The following is a 20,232-nucleotide window of genomic DNA, read 5'->3' on the forward strand; positions in this document are numbered from 1 at the left end:
TTAAAGAGTTTATTTTGTTATATTTAAAGAGTTTATTTTGTTATATTTAAAGAGTTTATTTTATGATATTTATATTTAAAGAGTTTATTTTATTATATTTAAAGAGTTTATTTTATTATATTTATATTTAAAGAGTTTATTTTATTATATTTATATAAGGAGATGTAGTGACCATTTCCACCGCAGGGAGGAGGCAAGTCACTGTGGCGCCTAGTCTGCCATAAAACCCACAAAGAAGAAGAAGAACATCATACCAACACTTCCGTGGTATTTGTTTAGGCTTTAGCTTGAACCCGCTGACTCTCCTCTGGAAATATAAACCTTTATATGAGTTGATATTAGTTAATCGACATCTTCGATGCGAACGGAAATATAACCGTCGATTTAACCGACGGATTGTTTTGATGATTAGCCAGTTAGCTCTGTAGCTAGCTTAGTGAGCAAGCTTCCTGCGTTCACGTTAGCCGTTAGCTTTGTTCCGGTGTGGAAATGGGACCGACGCGGAACAGACCCCCCATGGGACAGAGGGGCGACCACGGACCTCCGTTCGACATGGGGCCACCTCCTCCGGGAGGGTGGGGCCCTCCACCGCCCGGTGGATGGGGGCCACCGCCCGGTGGATGGGGGCCACCACCTCCAGGTGGGTGGGGGCCGAGAGAGCCTCCACCACGTGGCTGGGCACCAAGGTACAACTGTCTGTATATATAACATTCAACTGTCTGTGTATATATAACATTCAACTGTCTGTGTTTATATATAACATTCAACTGTCTGTTTATATAACATTCAACTGTCTGTGTATATATAACATTCAACTGTCTGTGTTTATATATATAACATTCAACTGTCTGTGTATATATAACATTCAACTGTCTGTGTTTATATATAACATTCAACTGTCTGTGTTTATATATAACATTCAACTGTCTGTGTATATATAACATTCAACTGTCTATGTTTATATATAACATTCAACTGTCTGTTTATATATAACATTCAACTGTCTGTGTTTATATATGACATTCAACTGTCTGTGTTTATATATAACATTCAACTGTCTGTGTTTATATATAACATTCAACTGTCTGTATATATAACATTCAACTGTCTGTGTATATATAACATTCAACTGTCTATGTTTATATATAACATTCAACTGTCTGTTTATATATAACATTCAACTGTCTGTGTATATATAACATTCAACTGTCTGTGTATATATAACATTCAACTGTCTGTGTTTATATATAACATTCAACTGTCTGTTTATATATAACATTCAACTGTCTGTGTTTATATATAACATTCAACTGTCTGTGTTTATATATAACATTCAACTGTCTGTGTATATATAACATTCAACTGTCTGTGTTTATATATAACATTCAACTGTCTGTGTTTATATATAACATTCAACTGTCTGTGTTTATATATAACATTCAACTGTCTGTGTATATATAACATTCAACTGTCTATGTTTATATATAACATTCAACTGTCTGTTTATATATAACATTCAACTGTCTGTGTTTATATATGACATTCAACTGTCTGTGTTTATATATAACATTCAACTGTCTGTATATATAACATTCAACTGTCTGTGTATATATAACATTCAACTGTCTATGTTTATATATAACATTCAACTGTCTGTTTATATATAACATTCAACTGTCTGTGTATATATAACATTCAACTGTCTGTGTATATATAACATTCAACTGTCTGTGTTTATATATAACATTCAACTGTCTGTTTATATATAACATTCAACTGTCTGTTTATATATAACATTCAACTGTCTGTGTTTATATATAACATTCAACTGTGTGTGTTTATATATAACATTCAACTGTCTGTGTTTATATATAACATTCAACTGTCTGTTTATATATAACATTCAACTGTCTGTTTATATATAACATTCAACTGTCTGTTTATATATAACATTCAACTGTCTGTGTTTATATATAACATTCAACTGTCTGTTTATATATAACATTCAACTGTCTGTGTTTATATATAACATTCAACTGTCTGTTTATATATAACATTCAACTGTCTGTGTTTATATATAACATTCAACTGTGTGTGTTTATATATAACATTCAACTGTGTGTGTTTATATATAACATTCAACTGTCTGTTTATATATAACATTCAACTGTCTGTGTTTATATATAACATTCAACTGTCTGTGTTTATATATAACATTCAACTGTCTGCGTTTATATATAACATTCAACTGTCTGCGTTTATATATAACATTCAACTGTCTGTTTATATATAACATTCAACTGTCTGTTTATATATAACATTCAACTGTCTGTGTTTATATATAACATTCAACTGTCTGTTTATATATAACATTCAACTGTCTGTGTTTATATATAACATTCAACTGTCTGTTTATATATAACATTCAACTGTCTGTGTTTATATATAACATTCAACTGTGTGTGTTTATATATAACATTCAACTGTGTGTGTTTATATATAACATTCAACTGTCTGTTTATATATAACATTCAACTGTCTGTGTTTATATATAACATTCAACTGTCTGTGTTTATATATAACATTCAACTGTCTGTTTATATATAACATTCAACTGTCTGTGTTTATATATAACATTCAACTGTCTGTGTATATAACATTCAACTGTCTGTGTTTATATATAACATTCAACTGTCTGTTTATATATAACATTCAACTGTCTTTGAATATATATAACATTCAACTGTCTGTTTATATATAACATTCAACTGTCTGTGTTTATATATAACATTCAACTGTCTGTTTATATATAACATTCAACTGTCTGTGTTTATATATAACATTCAACTGTCTGTGTATATAACATTCAACTGTCTGTGTTTATATATAACATTCAACTGTCTGTTTATATATAACATTCAACTGTCTTTGTTTATATATAACATTCAACTGTCTGTTTATATATAACATTCAACTGTCTGTGTTTATATATAACATTCAACTGTCTGTTTTATATATAACATTCAACTGTCTGTGTTTATATATAACATTCAACTGTCTGTTTATATATAACATTCAACTGTCTGTTTATATAGAACATTCAACTGTCTGTTTATATAGAACATTCAACTGTCTGTTTATATATAACATTCAACTGTCTGTGTTTATATATAACATTCAACTGTCTGTGTTTATATATAACATTCAACTGTCTGTGTTTATATATAACATTCAACTGTCTGTGTTTATATATAACATTCAACTGTCTGTTTATATATAACATTCAACTGTCTGTGTTTATATATAATATTCAACTGTCTGTGTTTATGTACATACTGCGGGACTAATAAAGGATTATCTTATTTTATCTTACCTTAAGAGGACCATCGCCGCCACCAGGCTGGGGGCTTCATCCCGACGACTGGAGACCTCCTCACCCGGACGACTGGAGACCTCCTCACCCGGACGACTGGAGACCTCCTCACCCGGACGACTGGAGACCTCCTCACCCGGACGATTGGAGACCTCCTCACCCGGATGTTTGGAGACCTCTTCACCCGGATGACATGAAACCTCCTCCGAGCTGGGGACCTCCTGGCTGGGGTCCGGAACGTCCCGCTGAGCCGTGGGGGCCCGAGCATGTTCCACCCGGACCCGTACCGCATGTACCACCGGTTCCTTCTCCGGACCCCGCAGCCTACGGACCGGTGCCTCCTATCCCCCCTCCAGCCTGCGGGCCTCCGTTGGGGTACCTGAGCTACCCTCCTCCGGGCTGGACAGGAGAGGTGAGCCGCGTCCTTCACCGGTCCTCAGTTTACCTCAAGTCCTCTTCTTCCTCTCTTATTGATCAGATCAATGTGATTGATTCGATTCTTTCTTTGTGTTCAGACCGTTGTGGAGGAGACGATGATCAACCCACCGCCTGATCAGCCCGAGTGGGTGAGTAACGTTATAGACCTGGTTCCTGTACTAGGAGGTTTAGTGGTGTAGTTGGTAACGTTGTAGACCTGGTCCCTGTACTAGAAGGTTTACTGGTAACGTTGTAGACCTGGTCCCTGTACTGGGAGCTTTAGTGGTAACGTTGTTCATGTAGTAGTACTTTAGTACTCTTGCTGTCTTGGAACAGAGTATTCGTGGTATCATCACGAGGAGTCCAGGTCTTCAGCAGGATCACGTGTAGATCTGGTCTGTTTGTTTTTTTAGATCAAAGCCTTGATTTCCGCTCCGGTTGCTGAGTCGACTCCGGGGGAAACTAAGAATCCCACCGAGGAGCTGGCGGCCGTCACTACGACAGCGGCGGCCGACCCCTCTGCCCCGAAACCCAGACCTGATCCCGCCAAGATCAACAGAGCTCTGGGTCTGCTGGGGAAACGCACATTTGATAAGTAAGTTGGTTATTAGAAGCTGGAGTTGGTCTGGTTTTCTCTTCTTCTACTGTCTCTGACGGCGGTGTGTTTGTGTCCTCAGGCCTCCTCCTGGCAGGTCTACAGGGATCATCTCCTTCATCGGGGTAACGTGACTCATGGGGTTCACATCCAGACCTTCTCTAAACCTTTGTCAATATCACAATTATCTGTCAACCCCTTTTTCATTTGGATATTTATGGATTTCATAAGAAAGAATGAATCCAGTGTTGTCTCTGTTGGAGGGACGAGCCCGTCTCCTCAGCTGGTCTTCTTAACTTAGAGTCCTGAATCCAGATCCAGTTCATAATCCGAGTCCGTCTTGTCTCTGGTCCTCAGCCCACCTTCGGCTACATCGAGAGAGAAGACCTGGAGAAGTTCACCTTCAGCTTCGCCGCTTTCTTTGGAAACCCAAAAGCCATGACGCCTGGGGTCAGAGTTCACTTCACGGCCTGCAAGGAGAAGGTGAGGCTGCTTCATCTTCATCATCATCACCCTGAAAACAATGCGTTTTCAAAGCTGGTTTTAATGTGATTGTTGTTTGTGTGTTGGAGCAGAACGGTTCGATAGCGACGGATGTGAAAGTGGCTCCTGGGGGAACCGAGAACGTGGACACGGAGATCTACGAGGCGGTGGTCAGTCAGCCCATCACAGAGCCTCAGGTCAGTTCCGACATCCACCCGTCCTCCTTTCCCCCCCGTTTCCTGTCGTTGACCCTTCCACGTTTGTTTGGTCCGGTCTGCAGCCCGGCGAGCGCCAGTACCCGGGTCAGGTCCACGTGGACATCGGGCCGCTGAGGACCAACCTGACGTTCGACAGGAAGGACAGCACGGTGACGCTGATGAAGAACGACCAGGTGCTCATCAACCTGCTGACCGACATCGTCAGCGAGAAGAGGAGGGCCACGAACATCAAGCCCCAAATCCCCTGCACCTTCAGCAACACCAACGAGACCAGGGAGAAGGTCAGACCCTGAGGGTCGCTGGCACACATTTACAGACTTCAGACATCAAGTCATTGAGGCTCAGGATCAGTTTCTGTCTTCTTTCAGGGAGTCATCATCAGCCTGAAAGACAACGAAGGTGTCATCAAGTGTGACGAACACGGCGAGCTTCCCTTCAACGTCAGAGAGAACTTCAGCGACATCGAGTTCACCAATGAAGACGTCAACGAGGAGGTCGAGTTCACCGTCCTGACGGTGAGGAACGCGTCTTTCAAAGACCTTTTCACTTCCTGTCACAGACTTCGACTACCTTCCAGTAGAGGAGCTCATTCTGAAACGGCATTTGTGTTGGTTTCTCCTTAGCTGAGGGGGGGGAAGCGGGCCATCAGGATCCGCCGGGTGAAGGAGCCCCTCCTCCTGACACTCTCTGCCGCCACGGAGGCCGCCTCCCACAATACTGCTGGCGACGAAGACTTCTGGCTGAACGGGAAGGCCAGCATCAGGCCGGAGCTGTGCATCAACATGAAGCTGGACACGGAGCTGTACGAGGGCATCGTCAGCCAGACGATCATAGAGCCCACGGTAAGGTTAGCCTCCACCACCTCACTGATGATGATGATGAAGATGATGTCATTGGTGAATCCAGCTTCATCGTTCTTTAATCTCCCTGTTTGGAGGAGAACGTTGAGATCAGATGGGCTGTAACTGGTTTTAACTGGTTACTCTCTGGCAGCCCAACATGCAGGGTTACCCGGGTCAGATCCACGCCAACATCGGGCCCCTCAAGACCAACGTGACCTTCGACCACCGGGACTGCGGCGTCACGCTGCTGAAGAACGACCACGTGTTGATCAACCTGCTGGTGGACATTACTACCGGGAAGAGGAGGGCGGCCAACATCAAACCCAAAATCCCCTTCACCTTCAGCTACACCAAGGAGAAGAGAGAGCTGGTACCGCACGCCGTCACTGAAGGTTCAACCTCCGCTTCTTCAAGAGTGAACCGTTAACGTCTCTGTGTTTTCAGGGCATCATCACCTTCCTGGGTCCAGAAGAAGGAATCGTCAACTCCGAGGAGCACGGAGAGCTTCCTTTTGACATCTGTGAGAACTTCAGCGAAGTCAAGTTCAACAGCAGCGACATCCACAAAGGGGCGGAGTTCACGGTCGCCACGGTGAGGACAGCATGTACCTCTGAGACGTAGTACAGTATAAAGTACTACATGTACCTCTGAGACGTAGTACAGTATAAAGTACTACATGTACCTCTGAGACGTAGTACAGTATAAAGTACTACATGTACCTCTGAGACGTAGTACAGTACAAAGTACTACATGTACCTCTGAGACGTAGTACAGTATAAAGTACTACATGTACCTCTGAGACGTAGTACAGTATAAAGTACTACATGTACCTCTGAGACGTAGTACAGTATAAAGTACTACATGTACCTCTGAGACGTAGTACAGTATAAAGTACTACATGTACCTCTGAGACGTAGTACAGTACAAAGTACTACATGTACCTCTGAGACGTAGTACAGTATAAAGTACTACATGTACCTCTGAGACGTAGTACAGTATAAAGTACTACATGTACCTCTGAGACGTAGTACAGTATAAAGTACTACATGTACCTCTGAGACGTAGTACAGTACAAAGTACTACATGTACCTCTGAGACGTAGTACAGTACAAAGTACTACATGTACCTCTGAGCTGTAGTACAGTATAAAGTACTACATGTACCTCTGAGCTGTAGTACAGTATAAAGTACTACATGTACCTCTGAGACGTAGTACAGTATAAAGTACTACATGTACCTCTGAGCTGTAGTACAGTATAAAGTACTACATGTACCTCTGAGCTGTAGTACAGTATAAAGTACTCTGTGTACCTCTGAGACGTAGTACAGTATAAAGTACTACATGTACCTCTGAGCTGTAGTACAGTATAAAGTACTACATGTACCTCTGAGACGTAGTACAGTATAAAGTATTCTGTGTACCTCTGAGACGTAGTACAGTATAAAGTACTCTGTGTACCTCTGAGACGTTTTTGACTCTGCAGGTGAAATCAGAAAAGAGAGCCATCAGGCTATTGAGGACGAAGAGGGTCGAGGACCAAATCCTGGAGGAGCAGAAGAGACGGGAGGAGGAGGAGAAGAGGAAGAGGAGGGAGGAGGAGGAGAGGAGGAAACAAGAGGAGGAGAGGAAGAGGAGGGAGGAGGAGGTGGAGGAGCGACGGAGAGAGGCGGAGAGGAAGAAGAGGGAGGAGGTGTCGGCGGCGTTGGCAGCAGCCAAATGCAAAGTAAGAAACACGATTTCAGCAGCGAGGTGGATTTGACATGTTGAGCTGAAGCTGTGAAAGTCTAAGTGACTTCTGTAACGTTGAACGTTTAGTTTAATATGTCGTCTTCCTCTCAGTGGTCGCCCCTCGGCGTCCGAGTGAGAAACCCCGACACGCTGGATGACGTCAGCAAGGAGCGATTCCAAGGCACCGTCCTCAAAGCCATCTCCAAATATCCCCGTAAGGAGATCAAGAAGGAGAACAAGGAGGAGCAAGGAGGTGGACAGACGCTCCTCGGACAGGTACGGAGGAAAAGAAATCCTGGAAATGTTTTTATTATTTATTCAGTTTCTTTAGCCGTGAATTTCAATGTTTTTCTTTCCCGCAGGTGAAAATCAAAATGGAGAAACTGGATGAAGACAAGAAGGAAGAGGCGGAAGGCAAACCGGAAGGAGAGGAGAAGGAGATGAAGAAGGAGGAGGAGGAGGAGAACCAGCAGGCGTCTCCAGCTGCAGGAGGACCAGCTGTGAAAGCGGACCCAGAGGTGGGTCGACTGGTGATGACCATCGACGGCCAACAGAAGCTGCTTCCCTTCGGACCCAACGACCTGCTGAGCACCGCCACCATGCTGGACGGAGACAAGGTGAGCGTGAGGAAGGGTTGAAGCCCGACCCGCTCTGCACCTGAACCCGACTTCAACAATCTCAACTCAGGAAGGAATAGCACCCGACGTCACGTTAGCATGCTGTTTGACTGCTGCACAAATAAAGAGCACAGATGCATTCTGGGTGTTTTATAAGTAATGGGTGTATGGACTCATATAGAAGAAGAATACGATGCGTTAATAAAGACCTCAGAGAGGACTGTGGTCATTTAAACGGATCACTGCACGGTTCTTGTGTTTGTAATCAAAGTGTGATTCACTGCATGTGAAGTTCTGCAGACGTCCAGTCTGAACCGTGTCTGCTCTGTGAAGGTACGCTTCAACATCGCCACCCACGGAGAGACCAAAGAGGAACGAGCCACCTTCGTGGAGATCCTCCCCGACTCCTTCGAAGAGTCCATCGAACAACGTCGACACGTAAGTCGATGTCCTTAAACCGACGGATCGAGCCCCGACCGGCAGACGACCGACTGGATTCACGGTTTGCGTTTCTTTCTGTCACCAGGGCATCGTGATCGAGTTCTCTCACGCCTCCGGACTCATCAAGTGTGCTCAGAACCCTCAGCTCTACTTCCACATGTCGGAGGTGATCGAGAAGAAGAGGCTGGAGCTAAACGAGAAGGTCGAGTTCAGCGTCGTCCCGGTGAGTCCTGCTCCTCCTCTACGTCTGGCGTTCCTTCTGATGTGTATTTAAAAGTTGTAAACGTAGCATATAATCTGTTGAGTTTGTCTCCGATAGTCTGGTAATCTGTCTCTGTTGGAGAACGGCCTCGTTATGTTGAACCCAGCATATTTGGTTTCATAAGAACATCTGTGGAGAATCAACGGTTCCCAGAGAAGTGATAAAGTCGTGCAGGAACTTTGGGAGATAAGAACAAGTTTCCCGTAAGTAAGTAAATAAGAAGACCAGTGTTTCCCCGACCATGTGACCTGCAGCCTGACCCCAGACAGAAGAAGAGAGCATGACATCATGAGAAGGCCAGATGTGCTCTGATTGGTGGAAAGTGATGTAAGGGGCTGAAGGGTCTAAAGAGTCAGACTGAGAACTCTTTGGATCTGTTGTGAACATAGAAAACGATCCCCGCTAGTCGCAACTCCAAGAACTGCGTCGCTTCTCTTCATTTCTGCCGCATCTTCAACGTTCTCATTACATTTTTCTGTGTGAAAACATTCTGTTGTTGTTTCTCCAAGCATGAAACGGCGGACGGTGGGAACCAGGCCATCCGGATAAAACGCTTCACCGAGAGCGTTTTCCTCCCCGTTCGTAAACTAGGCGGCGTCGGGGCCAACAAAGGAAAGGTGAGGAGGACTTGGTTCATATCTACACTGTGTGTCTGTTCTTGTTCATTCATTTTTCTCAAGTTTAAAGTTGCAGAATTGTCACGTTGGTAACATTTGATACAATATGAAAGCTCTAGTTAGTTTAAACCACATTAACATCAACTTTCACGTGATTTGAATAAAGGATGTATTTTCAGAATGAGTTTAGAGTCGAATGCAAAGCTGCATATTACTTTATGGTGTAACTGTCTCCTAAATGGATTCAGCAGTTGTGTGCATTTAACAAACGATGAAGCGTTTTTGTAACAAGACGTTGGATGAGATCCGTGTTTTTCTAACTTTGTCTGATATGCGTATTGTGAATAGATGACCATCAAGCTGGCAAAGACAGAAGACACTGAGTGAGTAATGATTTATATTTGAATGTTATGTTCAGGTGTAAAGATCGGGATGGGCTGATTAGTTCTTTTTCTTTTATAATTCAGCCTATTTATTCAACCACGAGGTCACATTTGTAACTTGACTAAATGACACATTGGCATCTAAACCGGATTCTGTGAAATGATTCTAATAAGCCTGCCTGACTTTTTAGAAAAGAAAAACCAGAGACAGACAAGCTGAAGGCCGTGGTGAAAAATCTTAGAACGCAGGACAGCAAGACCGGTATCGGCAGAAGGGATTACGGCGCCGCTCGGCGTAAATATGGCCGGAGCAGGAGTAGGAGCAGGAGTCCGAGTAGGAGCAGGGCCAGGAGTAGAAGCAGGAGCAGGAGTCCGCCCAGAGACCAGTTTGGACGAATCATCAAAAAGAGACGCAGCACCAGCACCGACCGTGACCGCAAAGGCAGCAGGTACAGGAGAAGCCGAAGCCGCGAGAGATCCAACCGGCCCACCAAAAGTCACACTAAGAGCAAGAGTCGCAGCCGAAGCAGGAGTCGCAGCAGGAGCAAGGAGAGGAGCAAGGAGAGGAGCAAGGAGAGGAGCAAGGAGAGGAGCATCAGGAAGAGGAGCAAAAGCAGCAGAGAACGCGATGAAAGTCACAAGAGGAGGAGGGAGCTAAGCCCTCCTCCCAGACCTGGTGGAGTTGTGGACGACGAGCTAGCGAGGAAGAAGCGTGAGCTGGAGGAGCTGAACGACATGATTGCCTACAAAAAGTCTCTGGTGGACATCGACCCTGGACAGAGGACTTGCATAGACTATGACCACGGCCGTATCGCCGTCCCTCTCACAGAGTACAAACCAGTCCGGTCCATCCTAAAGAAACGACCAGACGGACCCGATTACCTCCATCGTTCTTCTCAGCCCTATGACGATGCTTATTATGACCGGCCATACAGTCCTTACCAAGAACGGCGGTACGGCGAGCGCCCCGGTGATCCGTACGCCGGTCGTTCCTACACCGATCTTCCTTATGGTGAGCGTCCCTACGCTGATCGCCCTTATGAAACTCGTCTCTATGGTGAACCTTCGTACGCCGGCCCTCCTTCTGCCGGCCAACGTTACACCGATCGCTACGATGTTTACGATGAACCGTATGACGATCGCTACTATAACCCGGCATATGTGGACCGACCTCACGATGATCCATATCGCCCTGTCCAAGAGAGCCAGTCTCCACAACCCCATGGTCCATCACCTTCTCATCAGTCTCCTTCTGCCTCCACTCAACCTCCCTTGATGAATACTGCTGTAACTTCATCTTCCCAACCCTCTCTGAGACCTCCTTCTCCCACAGAACCGCCTCCTAGAAGCCCCTCTCCCACACCGAAGAGCACAACTCCACGCCAGGCAGCTGTGAAACAGCCCCTCGACCGCTTCCTCGACATGCTGAATAAAAAAGTGGATTCTGAAAAGAAATCGGAACCGGTTCATGTGAATGATGACCTTCTGCCTCACGAGCGGGCAGTTCAAGATTGCGCTGGTTTCTCTCGTATCGTGGGATTGGCTCAAGAGCAACCCAGCAGCAGTCTAGCTCTGGATGGGAAAAATACACAGCTGAGCCCTAAAAGATCCTCACTAGAGAGAACAGGTGAGGAACCAAAGCACAAGACGGAACCCTACGACAAGATCCAAAGTCTACTCCGTACAATTGGTCTGAAGCTGAGTACAGGAGATATGACTAAACTGGCGAGCCGAGCCCAAGAAAAAATCTACAGCCCAAAGTCCTCATCCTCAGAAAGAGAGACTTTGTCATCCTCGAGGGAAGAACGGCAAACAAGTAGAACCGGTTCCGTTGAATTGGATCACATCTATTCCCCCTTGCCTACTCGGTCCTCCAGTTTGGAGCCACTCGGCAGATCGAAAGTTGTCTCTGAGTATGAAGGATTCCTGGACCAGCAGGAGCTAGAGGCACTACAGAAGGCGCAACAGCAACAGAGTCTTACCAAAACAATGGGGAGCACACCCTCCACCGCTTCCCCTCCAACAGCTCCTCCTGGGCCTCCGCCTGCTCACTACCAACATCCACCCCCACCAATCAACTGGCCCCTTGGAGTCACTACCCAGATCCCTCCAGTGCAGAGCGCCACAACCCCCAGCATGGGTTTTCCAGTTTCTCCTGCAGCTGGTCAACCACCCCTGAGATTTGGACTTCCTCCAGGGCCTCCCCCTGGACCTCCTCCACGGCGTCCTGCACAGCCTCCTGCAGGACCTCCTGCTGGACCTCCACCCCAGCACCCTCCCGGACAGCCTGCTTTTGCTCCACCCTCCAGTCATGCAGTCTTTCCTTTTATTGGCCAACCTCCTGCAGCGCCACCCTTTAACTCCTCCAGTCCTTTAATCACTGCAGCAGTATCACCTCCACCGTCAACACCCACAGCATCGAGTCCAGCTAACGCGAACCAACCGACCATCTCTACCACAGTGGCCAGATGCCTGAAGGTCATAGAGACGGTGAAATCTCTGGCTGTTCAACCGCCAGCCAAACCGGTCAAATCCGTCCAGTTCAGTTTACCCACAGTCTCACCAACATCCTCCGGTCATCAGACGTCAACAGAGGCAGATGATGAAATAAAGAACAAGCAGAAGGAGAAGGTATGATCAGCAGAGGAATCTCTCACTTAACTAAGTAAACGAGTAGGGTCAGAGTTACTCAAGATGTAAAAGTAATGATGTGTGTTCACACTAAACGCAGCCCAAGTAGATTACATAGAAAGGTCGATGCAAAGACAAGAATAAACGCCAATTCGTGCGAAATTCGTCACATTGAGTTGAAGTTGAAAATTCACATGACGCTGTGTCTTTAAAAATGATCAGCGTTGAGATGCTCCTTCGGTCATCACCGACGTTGAATCAGGAAACAAATACTGTAGATGTTCATCTAGAGCTCTACGATACCTCGTATTAGTAGAGACCGGACTAAAGTGTTAATAAATGTATGTGTGTAAACCTATGGTATAAAAATGAAAACAACGCTGCCGTATTTACGCATAGATGATGTTATGTTGAGTAAACTTTGCTTTGCATTTGGTGTGAACGCACCATAAGAGAACCTGCGCCGTTAAGAAGGGTGTGGTTGTTAAAGGGCTTCTTGTTGGTGACTGAAGTTCAGTTTGTCATCGACCGTCACAAGTTATTCTCCTTCCCCTGAGCGTGTGGTTGTATCTGCTGTCACACTGAAGTAGAACCGTTTAGAAATGATGGGTAAAGCTATGATGCGGCATTTTGTTTCTGTTGCAGCTGGATTCGTATAACCAGAGGGTTTTAGAAAAGAGGGAGCAGTACTACAAGGACTGGCTCAGCCGCAAGAACCAAAGTGGAGAGTGGAAGGACGGCGTACGGGTCTTCCCAGGTATCGGATCTTCTTCGGTTACATACTCTAAACTTAACTAGCAACCTTTGAATTACAGGAATTTGCGAGTTAAGCATAACGTTATGTTCTCCGTGTGCAAGTTCTTTCAAGTTAACAGCTGCATGTCATTTATTTTATGTTTAGGGCGAAAAATGTAAGATACTATTCAGCTACTTTGAGCAGCTTAAAATACATTTATTTTTCCCTGACAGTTAGCCAGGCTTTAGTTACTTGATTACCCACGAATGGTAAGAAGTTCACATGATGGAAGTATCGCTAAGTTTTGTCTGAATGTGACTAAAGTAGAGACGTGTCTCCAGTTGAAGTGATCTTGTCTCACCGTAGAAAGTCCTTTTAGAGTTCAGCGTAGAATGTCGTTCAGTAGTCGTAGCTCCACCTCGACGCAACATGAATGTCTTGCGCATTCTCGCGGCGTGTCTTCATTTTGTGATAGAGATCGAGGATCACAACAAAGGTTCATCCTGGAAATGTCTTTGCTTTGTTATATGTTCTAGCATCTCTCGTGCTCCCCCAGTAGCAACAACACATGGTTGCATTATTCAGGAGCGGCGTTCAGCGACAGCAGAAGTCCTGACGTAGTGACAGACGACTAGACCTCTTAAGGGGCATTGCAGTCGCTCGGTAGCCGAGTCTAGTGGTTCGTCCCGGCGATCAAGAAAAGAAGCCAGCTGCAAAATCAACTACACAAAGTAAAATCTTTTTCCTCTTCATATGATGTTATCTAGTTTCAAGGAACCAAGAGTCCAGAAATCACGATATAGTCAGATGAGCTTATGAGACTTTAACAGTGTTTTTACTTTTCTAAATACCGCTGACGAGGTTCAGTACCGATACCAACATGGTATGTTCTTGATTTAAGTAGTAAGTAAACACAACTATGAAACTGAACATGCATTTGATATCAACCTGGGTACCTGACCTGTTTTCAGTACTTGATACTTCAGAGACATTTTGGTTAGTACCAAGTAATTATAGAGGTGTGATACCCAGCACTGGTAGTTAGCTAGCAAGTCAAGCTAGTTTTGTTTGGTTCAGGTTTTCCTCTTCCAGCTTAGATACTGTCAGTGGGTACTGACTTCTTCCTTCACCAATTGTCTCATACCTGTGTTTTAATGGAATCTGCAGTCTGGTACCACGTGGGTACAAGGCTGTGAATATATTTGGACGGATTCAAGACCACCATCCCTTCAGTCCTGCTTGAAGTGGTTCAGTCCCGTGAACAGGATTGTGGTTCAGCCTTCCTTTGACTCCGAGTCTCCTGATCCAGTAGATTTCTGTTCATCTACTGCGTAGCACCCACCCTCCGGTTCCCCCCTCCGGTAGACCCTGTTAGCACCGTTCAGCTCAGCCGTCGCCATGTTGAGAGCCGTGTGGAGGCAATAGATCCGGAACTCCTGTTTGAAGAAGAGACGAAGACGACGGTGAACAACGAGGTGTCTTCAACTCGTCAGCTGGATACTTTCACTACGACCAGAGAGAGATGGATGCTAAAGGAAACAAGTCTCCTCTCGTACCTTAAACTGTGACCACTGAGTGTAGACTAGCTAGCTGAACATGCTAAGCTAATCGCTAAGCTTGGATTTGATGTTAACTGCCGGTAAAGCCTTTAAACTACATGCTGCTGTTTAAATAAACCTAGACAGTCCAGATGTTCAGCAATGATGGCGTAGGAGGATAACGCCCAGCCAGTACTACTGTTTGTAGTACTAAGTATGTAGTACTAAGTATGTAGTACTACTCTTACGACGCTAACACCTCCTAAACAAAGGTATGAAACTCAAAGAAAACGTAATAGTTGAGATGTTTTGTGCAGCACGAGGAACACAGTTTAGATGACTTTTACACACGTGGCTTAAATAATAGATGTGTATGTATATATATATATATATAGATATTATGATATAATAATCCAGGACACCATCTAGTAACAGTGGCCTAGATGTTAACATCTAGGGTGGTTTTGTTGGGAGAGAACGTAGGTTCAGAACCGGGTTCATGTGAGTTGTAAATGGTTTTGCTGTTGGACTTCAGGAACACTTTCAGTTTTCTAAGCTGCGATTTCGCTGATATCCAGAAAACGTTTTCACAGAAGAATTCAGAAGACCTGCAAAGTAGAGCTTCGTCATTCAGTTAGCATTCTACTAGCATCTCTACCAGTCAGTTGTGTTTACTGCGTTGTTTATGAGCGCGGGTCCAGTCACCAAACCCGGAGTGATTCATGGTTAGAGTCATGACTGAGGTAAGGACGACATTCCCACATCACGACGGAAGCTGCTTTAGCTGCTAACGTAGCTTCTCCTTCCAATCTGTGACGTTAGCTCAGGAAGCTAACGAAGCTAACGTCAAGAGCGTCCCCTGTCGGTCAGATGTCATTAACGTTCATTATTGATCGTGTGTTAAGTCAAGTTACGTAGCATTGTGTCAAAGCTAAATCTGTCCCAAATATATCACACACGACCTAAATGACCTCTGACAGTAATAACTGAATTAGGACCCTTTTGTATTCTGAGCCTTGACTTTACCTTCCAGTCTGAAGCTAACGTTAGCTCAGGAAGCTAACGGAGGGAGCTTCCCCTGTCATTAACTTTAACATAATTATCAATAATGATGTCAACCTGTGGAACCATGTGGCCCTAGCTTTACCTTCCAGTCTGAAGCTAACATTAGCTCAGGAAGCTAACAGGGCTTTTACCGTAGGGGTCATGTTTTTAATATTTATAATACAATATTCCATGATTATTCTTAAGAATGTGGTTTAGGTCATATTGTACAACTCCCTTTTCCTTTCAGCTGGTGAAACGGTCTGTTAGCTCAGGAAGCTAACGTAGCTTTAACATCATGTAGCGGTCAGGTGGATGTCGTTAGCTTTACTGACTTACTGCTAGTCTGTCATCACTCTGGTAAGTAACTCTATACCTAAAATCAACCACTTATTATCCTGAACCATCATTTTAAAGTAATATTTCGCCCCCTCAAGTCTAGCACAGGGTCTGTACCTGTGACTCGGACCCTTGGATTCTGGACTTTAAACTAGCCTGAAGCTAATGTTAGCTCAAGGAGCTAACGTAGAAGTCTGAGTGCTGTTGGTCGCCAGGTGGAGGTCGTTCTCTCTCTCGGTGTCGTTGGTTCAGTAAAACCAGGACTCGGGTTAGAAACCTAGTCCACGTCTGAGGTTCTTCACTAGTTGTTTCTGTTCCCAACGTGTTCAGCTGTAACGGATGCTTTACGTGCTCTGCTCAGCGACTGTCCACGTCGTGTTTTGGGGCATTTTCTTTTGTTTCAGTCTTCAGGCTCAAACGCTGACTGTCGCTTCTCAGCCGGTGTACTTTTGCAGCTCCGTGACCTCCAAACGACATTCAGCCATCTCACCTTTTGCTCATTTAAGTCTCCTCTTTAAACTTAAGATGTGCTGCTCAGGTAACTACAGCCAGACACGAGGTCCGGTGTGGAGTCGGGGAACAGAAATGGAAAATCACTTTTAAAGATGTTTGTAATTGTTAACAAAGAGTCAGTTAATGGCATAAATCGAGTGACTCGTTCATTTGAGATTCTATTTCCTTCCTCTAAATGAAACACTGGACTCAGATTAGGAGAAACCAGAATAGAGAAAACGTTTTGTCTTTAAATTATTTAGATTTATTTTTTTAAAGTAAGACAAAGTTTTGTAATTAGATGTAGTGAAATATGAATGTTTTAGTGCTTTGTCAGCAGTTTGTGCTGCATGTTGTTTCCAGATATCCAGCGTTGATCGTCGGGTTGGTACGTTAGCTCCGCAGTTAGCCAGCGAGATGCTACAAAACGAAGCTAAACGTCATCCGAAGCGTTTCACATCTAAACTGTGAAGTCCAGTGTTTTATCTTTAAGTAACTCAGAAGGTTTACAACGAGAAAGAAATGTTGAACATGTGTTTTGTCTTGACGGTGAAGGTAGGTGATCCTTTAATCGTATGAATCAGTCTGAGAATGTTGAAGTTAGACGTGTATCACTAGAATCATGAACTAAACCGTTCTTAACCAGGAGGTTGTCTTATCGGTTCATGTTGTTTAGTACGTTTTTAGGTCATCAACACATTCAAAAACAGTTAAACTGTAAAGTTTAGAACGTAATGGTTCACTTTCCTGGTGTTTTAATTACTTTAGTCAATTGAATGAACATCGACAGCGAGCTAGAGATCAGTCAGAAAGTGCTCTAACGTTAACGCATCAGGAAGTCGGCATAAAGGTCGACGATAGAAACCACGGCTGGTTTCACAGAGATCAGGTGACTTCAGTCCAACTCGTGTCCCTCTACTTCCAGAACGTCTGGTCTAGAAGATGACCTTTGATCTTTATGCAGTTATGGGTGCGGTCTACAGACTGTTCTCATAGGTTTGTGTGAAACCAGCCTCAGGACGTGTGTCCCTCGGTGCAAAGACACCGTTTGGGATCAGCTAGTGCGAAAGCTTCTTCAGGTTGTGACTTACAAATGTAATCTTGTTAAATTTCTGTAGGCATGCCGAATGCCAGCCAGCCCAAGAACGTTTGGATCTGCGGCCATTCGCTGGTGTACTGGGCCGAGTCCCGGGCCAAGTCTCCAGAGGTAGGTATGCAGCTGGGCATGAACCCCAGCAAGGTGACCATCTGGTGGAAGGGCACCCAGGGCATGACGTGGTCCCAGCTGCTGCCCCAGCTCCACCAGCTGAAGGTTACTTGGCCCAACCCGGACGTCCTCATCATGCACCTGGGGGGCAACGACCTGAGCACCGACAGCCCCACCGACCTGCTGGCCTCCGTCAAGAAGGATCTGACCTCCATGAGGAGCATCTTCCCGCAGTGCGTCCTGGTGTGGTCCAACGTTCTCCCCCGGAGGGTGTGGCGCCACTCCACCGACAACCACGAAGTGGACCTGGTCCGCACCACGGTGAACCGCAGGATCCAGAACATCGTCTCAGAGCTGGGCGGCACCTCGCTGACCCACGACAACATCAGGTGCGGCACCAACACGGGCCTGTACCGGGCCGACGGCGTCCACCTGTCGCCCAAAGGCATCGACGTCTTCAATCTGAACCTGCAGGATTTCCTGGAGAAGTGGGAGATGGAGCTCACCTAGAGGAAGGTTAAGAGGCGTATCCGTTATTCCTGCTTTTATGTGGAGTCTTTTATTTCTAATCATAGCTAAAGTAACGTCCCGTTTGGTTTGTAGTTTTAAACACAGGAACTCTGAAGGAGCCGTTCTACATGAAACACGTTTGTCTGTATTAAACAATAAAGTGAAGATCAACTGATCTGCTGTTTCTCCTGCTTTCATCTTCCTCATGAACACCGTCAGGATGGATATTATGGATATATATATATATATATAATATATATATATATATATATTATATATATATTATATATATATATATATATATATTATATATATATATATATATATATATATATAATATATATATATATATATATATATATATATATATATATTATCTGTAGGAACATGAATTCTGGTAAAATACACATTTTGTATCTTAAGTTCATTTAAAGAGAAACAGAAACGGTTTCATCGCGCAGCACGTCACTTCATCCTCCACTGAAGGGTCCACGTTGCACCTGTTGGGGTCGACCAGGTGAGTTCTGGTTTCCTCTGCAGGTTCCAGTCCAGGTGAAGCTCTGGATGAGCTGAAGACCTAAACCTCTCACACCTCCACAAGCTCATCGTTCTTCTGTTTGGCTTTTCATCCACAAAAAAGCCTCCCGACTCATCAGGAGACAAACTCCTCAAAATACAGATGTGAAATGTCCGGACCGTCTTCTCGTACAGTCAAACGTACAGATGTGTTCTTCACGTACAGATGTGTTCTTCACGTACAGATGTGTTCTTCACGTACAGATGTGTTCTTCACGTACAGATGTGTTCTTCACGTACAGATGTGTTCTTCCCAGTTTGGTCCCAGTGGACGTGCTTCAGCAGACGAAGCGTCCTGACGGGGTTTCTGACACCAGGCCTCAGCTTTGTGGAAACTGAAGCGTGAAGGTTGTCCAGATGGATTTAGTCCTCTTTCACAGTAATGTTCAGTTAGAATAAAAACCATTTGAATTACAGTAAGTCTGGAGTTTTTCTCCAAACACCATCTGATGCTACGTGTGGAACACTTATTTAAAAACTTGTAACACAGAAATGTGCTCAAGTTGTTCTACATATTTCACAACAATGTAAATATTCTTAACCGCCGTCTAAGAAGAAGTTAATGTTCATGTTTTACATCCTTTTACTGAGCGTGTTAGAGATTAACATTCTCTTCAGTAGAAATCATGAAACGTCTGTTCTTGTTTCACAGGGAGATGCTTTGACTGAACTTCGTTCAGTTGATTTAGTTTCAGATCGAAGCTCTTTGCTTTAAATGTGACGTTCAGACCGGAGACGCTGAACACAAAGGATGTAAATCCATCGTTTCCTGTTTAATGTACTTAAATTACTGTTTCTGTTCAATAAAGAAAACTACTGACAAATCACTTTCTAGTGTTTTTATTTGAATTTAAACAGACATTTGTGACATTTTATTTATGTTTGTGTGTAATTTCAACGATTCAGTCCAGGGCCTCGTTCCTCGTGGTCCACTAAGTGGATCAGATGTCCTGTTAGCAGCTTAAAGGAACCCGATGGTTGAAGTCAGGTTCTCTCGGTTCCTCAAAGGCTGATCCGCTCAAACAGTCTCGTTCAGTAGAACCAGACTTCAGTGATCAGGGTCGGTGGCGTGCCCGTCCTGACGAGCAGGAGATGATCATGAACTCATGTGAGGAGCTCCAGACCATCATCATGACATCATCATGACATCATCTAACACCTCCACCGCTGAGAGGGCGAGAC

At 44.5% G+C, this 20,232-nt stretch overlaps 1 protein-coding gene across 2 annotated transcripts; it reads left to right on the forward strand.

Moving 5' to 3' along the window:
* The first annotated feature begins 275 nt into the window (after positions 1-275).
* Positions 276-18,649, forward strand: LOC306702967 (uncharacterized protein). Of its 2 annotated transcripts, none has more exons than XM_079168748.1 (22): positions 276-686; positions 3,380-3,785; positions 3,889-3,939; positions 4,204-4,385; positions 4,468-4,510; positions 4,743-4,868; positions 4,958-5,065; positions 5,149-5,367; positions 5,455-5,601; positions 5,710-5,928; positions 6,080-6,298; positions 6,373-6,519; positions 7,413-7,652; positions 7,769-7,933; positions 8,020-8,274; positions 8,608-8,712; positions 8,801-8,938; positions 9,487-9,594; positions 9,943-9,977; positions 10,169-12,608; positions 13,254-13,365; positions 17,876-18,649. In XM_079168748.1, the coding sequence occupies exons 1-22, from the start codon at positions 490-492 to the stop codon at positions 18,472-18,474; spliced, it is 6,261 nt and encodes a 2,086-aa protein (XP_079024874.1). In that variant the 5' UTR covers positions 276-489; the 3' UTR covers positions 18,475-18,649. The 2 variants fall into 2 exon arrangements, with proteins under 2 accessions (XP_079024874.1, XP_079024875.1); XM_079168749.1 differs by having other exon boundaries at positions 4,961-5,065.
* The last annotated feature ends 1,583 nt before the right edge of the window (positions 18,650-20,232 follow it).

This window comes from Pholis gunnellus, assembly GCF_910591455.1.
Source record: "Pholis gunnellus genome assembly, chromosome: 11".
Lineage (NCBI taxonomy): Eukaryota > Metazoa > Chordata > Actinopteri > Perciformes > Pholidae > Pholis > Pholis gunnellus.

What these genes read in the sequence shown, in the direction of transcription:
- LOC306702967 (XM_079168748.1), top strand. Translation starts at nt 490, where the DNA reads ATGGGACCGACGCGGAACAGACCCCCCATGGGACAGAGGGGCGACCAC. An exon ending in CCAAGGAGAAGAGAGAGCTG is followed by an intron (nt 6,299 to 6,372) that starts GTACCGCACGCC and finishes CTGTGTTTTCAG; the next exon opens with GGCATCATCACCTTCCTGGG. An exon ending in AGAACAAGCAGAAGGAGAAG is followed by an intron (nt 12,609 to 13,253) that starts GTATGATCAGCA and finishes TTTCTGTTGCAG; the next exon opens with CTGGATTCGTATAACCAGAG.